We start from the raw sequence: 6,000 nt of genomic DNA, 5'->3' as shown, positions 1-6,000 counted from the left end.
GGTTTGTCTTCAGTTTGTCTTCGGTTTGTCTTCGGTTTGTCTTCGGACTGTTTTCGGTTTGTCTTCGGACTGTCTTCGGTTTGTCTTCGGATTGTCTTCGGTTTGTCTTCGATCTTTGTTTGTCTTCTTAACTAATCTTACCTGTGTACAACTAAACAAATAAACAATCGATGTCAAAATTATCAAATATTTCATATATTTTATCTCCAAAAATGTCCAAAACACTTCCAATGTATAATCAAGAGAACTCAAATTTGACATCAGTAGCTAATTTTGATCGTATATTTATACCAATTTTCTTTATCAACAATAAAATCTGATAAAAATCCACCTGAGACTTTAAGGAATGTCAATTCTTTTTGTAAATCTGCGTCAGAATATCATGGATTTATGGGACCAAAAAAAAAAAAAAAAAATGAAGCTAGATTGAACAAGAATGTGGTATGATGTGAGAAAAATGTATGAAATAATTGATAAAGTTGAGGAATTGGAATCCAGGGTTGGCAGATCTTCGGGATTCGAACTCCAAAGTGTCCATTTGGACACCATAGTTCGGACTGCACTGGAGTTCGGACTTTATTCTCAGCTAGTGTAGCCAAATTGACTTGATGTTTGATATAGTGTAATGCGCAACAGAAGTGTGGTGTGACATGACACAAAAAAGGTTGTCCACCACTGACATTTACGGTTTCTTTACATTTAGTGGAGTTTTGGATATTTTTCTCAAAATTGAATGGAAAATTTAGTTAATTGGGGTTGGGGGTGGGGTGGTTTAACGGGGGAGGGAATGTAGGGGTAGTTAACCCCCAAATCACCCTCCTAAATACCCTCCAAAATAAAAAAAAATTCAACATTTTTAACAAAAATCATCTTTATTACAATTTGAACACTAATTAGCGACTCCAACACCTAAATACAGCCTCCATCCTCCATTAATGACGCATCCAGAATGCTTTTGGACATGCCAAATCACCATTACATGTACAAGAGTCACCATTACAATTACATCTATCTGTACATCCACAAGATGCAACACAATCAGCAGGCTTAAATGGACATACTTTTGGTGGTTCAATGCATGAGCATGTAGCGTTACAAGTACATCCAGTTTTGGCAGTAGTGTCTGTACAGTTGCAGTTCTTTTGACATCCACAATTAATCAAGCATTCACCAGCAAGGTCGTCAAATGGACACTGAATTCCTTTATTTTCTTCTCGACAGAAGCAGACGTCGGCTTCTGGACAGTCACAACGTGCTGCACATCCACAATTTTCTGGTAATGCACAATCAGAAGCTGTCAATGGACATGCAATGTTTGTGTCGCATCCACATACATTATTACCCAAGCATGTCCATTGATCTTCACATTCGCATGTGGATGTAGCAAGAGAATCAGCACAATCTGGTACACAAATGGTTGGAACTGTTGGTGGAATGAATTTTGTTGTTGTGTCTGGTGCTGGTGCTGGGGATGTCGTTGTAGTTGTTGTTGTTGTTGTTGTTGGAGTCGTAGTTGTGGGCGTAGTTGTTGTTGAGGTTGTTGTAGTCGTAGTCGTTGTTGTAGTTCCAGTAGTAGTTGGAGCTTCCGTTACCTGGACACAAAAATGGCACAAAAAATTACATAAATTTCAGGTTTGTCAAGGTGAACTTACCCCGGGGCAGGATGTTAATGCACAGACAGATGGGTCGTTGACACAAATTTCATTGCATCTGTCAAAATGTGGATCAGTTGTACGACAAGCAAGTCGCAATGACATGCCAGTGTCACAGAGGTAGAAGTGACCGCAGTCTGTGGTGTCGGGAAGTTTAGTTCCGTCTGCTACGCCCTGGAATGGGATGGGATATTGGAATGATTTGAATTTTGGATTTGATTTTGTAAAAATTTAAGTTACCGTGCAAATTGCATGTGGAGATACTTCCTGTGCATCATCAAAAATCTGTAAAAAATGAGAATTTTTTAAATTTAATTTTTTTAAAATTTTCAATTTTTTGCAATTTTGATTTTTTTTCCTATTTTTAAAAATTTATGTTTTTTGAATTTTTAAAATTTTCAAATTTATGAATTTTTAAATTTTCAAATTTTTTTTTTAAATTTTTAAATTTTTTTTTTCAAATTTTCAATTTTTTTACAATTTTGAATTTTTTTTTAATTTTTTTTAAATTTTTTTTATTTCTAAAATTTTTAATTTTTAATTTTTTTAAATTTTAATTTTTTTTTATTTTTGAATTATTTTTTTTATTTTTTTAAATTTTTTTTTTTTTTTTTTTAAAATTTTAATTTTTTTTAATTTTTTTGTTTTTTTTTTTTTTTTTTTTTAACTTTTTTTAAATTCCTTTGAATTTTTAAAGTTTTTTTTTTTCGAAATTTCAAATTTTTAAAAAATTTTTTTTTGGATATAAAAAAAATTGTTAAAAGTGTACTTACGTGAAATAAATTAAATCCATATGTTGAACATATTAATAAACTTGATAAAATGACAATTTTTATCTCCATTTAAAATTTATTTTATTTTATTAATTTTTACTCTATTTAAATTTTTTATTATTTTATTATTTTAAATTACAAAAATTATTTTAGTTCACAATAAATATTTTTATATTATTTTAAATTTTTTAAAATTAATCAATTGTCTTTTAATAATATAAAATAAAAATTGAAACTTTGTCCAAAATTGACATGACTTTTATAGAAATTTTTATCACAAAAATAAAGTTAAAAAGCTTTAATTTTATCGACAACTTTGAAATCTTTTCCTTTACTTTGATTTTGCCGTTGATAAATGTTAAGCTTTAAATTTCTTGATGATTAATTTCTGGAATTTATTTATATTTATTTCAAGATTTTAATTCTTTATTGTATTTTAATGGGTAATTAAAAGATTAGTTTTTTAAATTTTTTTTTTTTTTTTTAAATTTCAGAAATTTTTTTTTTTTTAATTTTTAAAATTTTTTAAATTTTAAAATTTTTTTTTTTTTTTAAAATTTTTTAAAATTAAAAAATTTTAATATTAAAATTTTTTTAAAATAAATTTTTTTCAATAAATTTTTTTAAATTTTTATAAATTTTGAAAAATAAATTTTTAAATTTTTAAAAATTTAAAAATTTAAAAAAGGAATTTTTAAAATTAAAAAATTTATTTTTTAAAATTTAAAATTTAAATTTTTTTTTTAAATTTAAATAAAATTTTTAATTTTAAATTTAAAAATAAAAATTTGTTTTTTTAAATTTAAAAATTTAAATTTTTAAAAATTAAAAATTTTATTTTAAAAATTTTTTTAAATTTTTTTTTTTAATTTTTTAAAATTTTTTTAATTTTTTTTTTTTTTAAAAATTTTAAAAAATTTAATTAATTTTAATTCAAATTTCACTTCCCATTTTACACAACTTAATCCTTTAAATTATCAAAATTTATTTCAATTCTGATGCCAAAAATTCCTAAAAAAGTCCCTAGCAGTGCTTGCACAAACAATATCCGGATCACATCTACACGAGTCAGCATTACATGCACATCTATCAGCACATCCACACTTGGCTACACATTCACTCTTACTGAATGGACACAAGTAACTGTCTGGACATTTGCATGTATCAAAGCAGACAGCATCTGGAGTAAATGTTGTTTGGTCGCAGTTGGTCATGCATCCACACTTTTGGTAGCACTCTGCTGGTGGAAATGGACATTGTTTGGGTTCTGCTGCACATTTACAGCTTGTAGGAGTAGGACATTCACAGTTCCTGGTACAATTACAGTTTGCAGCACAATCAGCTTCTGGGAATGGACATACAACATCTTTGCAAGTACATTGATCCTGACCATCTGCTGAAGCACAAGAACATGCATCTGCACATCCACATCCACCATCAGCGACAGCACCACTACATATAGCAAGTGTCGTTGGACATCTAATTGTCTCATCGCAAGCACATGTTGTGTCTTTGCATACAAATCGATCTATGCAGGTACACAGTGGATCAGCAGCATAATCTGGAAAGTTTGCAGCAGTACATGATGGCTTACAAAGACTGACTGGAACTGTTGGTGGAACAAAGCGTGTTGTTGTCGCTGTTGTTGTTGTTGTAAGAGTTGAAGTTGTAGTCGTTGGAGTTGTAGTCGTGGTAGTTGTTGTTGGGGTTGTTGTGGTGTCTGTAGCTGTTGTTGTTGTTGGTGTGGTCGTGTCCTTAATACAGAATCAAAGTCAACAAATTGTCAATAAATTCAAGCAACAAACTTACCCCTGAACAGGTCTTAATCTGACACACAGACATGTCATTGACGCATGTTGAGTTACAACGGTAGAAATATGGATCAGATGATCTACATGACAAGGACAGTCCAGCACCACCATCACAAAGTGTGAATTTTTGACAATCATCTTCATTGGCTAGTCTAGTGCCATCGGGGACGCCCTGTGGATTGAAATATAAATTGGTTAATCAACAGTTGGATGGGCTGTTGGGAGTTTGGAATCCAAAAGTCCAAAAAGTTACTAAACTTACCACACAGCTTGTTGCTAATGATGAAATTTCTTCATTTTCTGAGAAAAGCTTTAAATTTGATAGAAAATTTTTATTTTTAGTTTGGATTTTTAATAATTTTCGTACAATTTGGCACTTACATTTGGAAAACTGAACCCATTTACTGAGTAGATGACTAACGCTAGAACTACTAATATCTTCATATTATCTACTTTTTTTGTATGATTTTTCCTAAATTTATTGAGGAAATTGGTTAGAAAATTATTTTAAAAATTAAAAAAAAAAAAAAAATTGAGGAAAATTGAGGAAAAATGAAGGAACAATGGATCAGGAAGAATAGTTCACTTATTACGTAATCCAAAAAATTGACTTCTTTGATCCCCACAAACCCCTATCCATCCCATCCTCAAGTGCGTAATTTTCTAAGTAAACTTAATACGAAGCTTGAGTCTTTTGTTGGGTTCGTCCTAAATTGTAACAGAACTTTCTGTTATAAGGGAAAAATTAAGGCCTGTTCATTTAAAATGCATGATGTGCAGGTCTGTGATTCTTAGTCGGTCACTTGTCTTTTGATAAAACACTAAATAAAATGATCAACGAGATACATTCCATTTTGGACATCCTATTCAGTTTTTAGTGTGATATCTCAAAACAAAAAATTCTCAATTTTTTGTATGGTTTTAGGAATGAAATGCACTTCAAATTTCACTTAATCTATGTGTTATCCTATCCACTCCCAAACACCTTAAGGATGTGATAATATCCGTCATTCTTGAACCAATATTCTCCATTTTGGTATGGATATCAGGAATCAAAAATCCAAAAAAAAATCTACTACATTCTGATGCTCCTCTATTGAACTAATTCAGCATAACTAAAATCAGATGTTAATTATCTTCCAAGAAGAAAATGGACACTAGGGACACCTAGGGACACCTTTTCGTATTTATAGAACAAGGGCTTCATACTAACTACATATTATTGCAACCCAGAAGTCACACGGCAAACAAAATTGCCCAAAATCCAACACTTAACTAGAATTATTTCATGTCTTTATGCCAGATTCAATAAAATCCGACCTCGTTGGAAGATTCAGGTTGCCATGTGTTTTTTCCGGATAATATTTTCATACAAAATATGTCACATTTTGTTCAGAATTGTAAAAATTCGGTCTCATTTTTCCAAAGTCACTTAGTCACTTAGTCCAATGTCACAGCATGTCCATCCAAAATCACCACATTTTTATCACAAAACCTAACCTCAAAATCACCAAATATTCCAAAATATCACTTCTAAATCCCTTCCAATATCCTCAAATATTCACTACAAAAATTCAATAATTTTTTTACCCTTTTTTTTCAAGACCTCGATCTTCACTTTCTAACCTTCTAACTAAAACTTGTCGTCCCGAGCAAAAAATCCAAGTTTTTATTCGCAATTTTTATCTTGACCTCATTTTTAGCTAATTAAGCATCAATTTTAATCCTTGTTATTTACTAAATTGCTAATGTTTTTTACGCGTG

At 30.2% G+C, this 6,000-nt stretch overlaps 2 protein-coding genes across 2 annotated transcripts; both read right to left on the bottom strand.

The window, feature by feature from the left end:
- Nucleotides 1-846: 846 nt before the first annotated feature.
- On the bottom strand, nt 847-2,563 carry LOC139094797 (integumentary mucin A.1-like). The gene is made up of 4 exons (XM_070645974.1): nt 2,426-2,563; nt 1,893-1,937; nt 1,653-1,826; nt 847-1,592 (listed from the first exon to the last, which is right to left on the bottom strand). Exons 1-4 carry the CDS (start codon nt 2,492-2,494, stop codon nt 933-935), a joined length of 948 nt encoding a protein of 315 aa, XP_070502075.1. The 5' UTR covers nt 2,495-2,563; the 3' UTR covers nt 847-932.
- An 807-nt stretch (nt 2,564-3,370) lies between these two features.
- LOC139094800 (uncharacterized) lies at nt 3,371-5,864 on the bottom strand. The gene is made up of 5 exons (XM_070645976.1): nt 5,827-5,864; nt 4,618-4,708; nt 4,499-4,546; nt 4,235-4,408; nt 3,371-4,179 (listed from the first exon to the last, which is right to left on the bottom strand). The coding sequence occupies exons 2-5, from the start codon at nt 4,678-4,680 to the stop codon at nt 3,415-3,417; spliced, it is 1,050 nt and encodes a 349-aa protein (XP_070502077.1). The 5' UTR covers nt 4,681-4,708; nt 5,827-5,864; the 3' UTR covers nt 3,371-3,414.
- Nucleotides 5,865-6,000: the final 136 nt, after the last annotated feature.

The sequence above is a fragment of the Chironomus tepperi genome, unplaced genomic scaffold (assembly GCF_022539635.2).
Source record: "Chironomus tepperi strain 1889 unplaced genomic scaffold, CSIRO-AGI_Ctep_v1 contig_357, whole genome shotgun sequence".
Lineage (NCBI taxonomy): Eukaryota > Metazoa > Arthropoda > Insecta > Diptera > Chironomidae > Chironomus > Chironomus tepperi.
The sequence above is the reverse complement of the archived record's forward strand: the minus strand, read 5'-3'. Positions and strand labels throughout refer to the sequence as shown.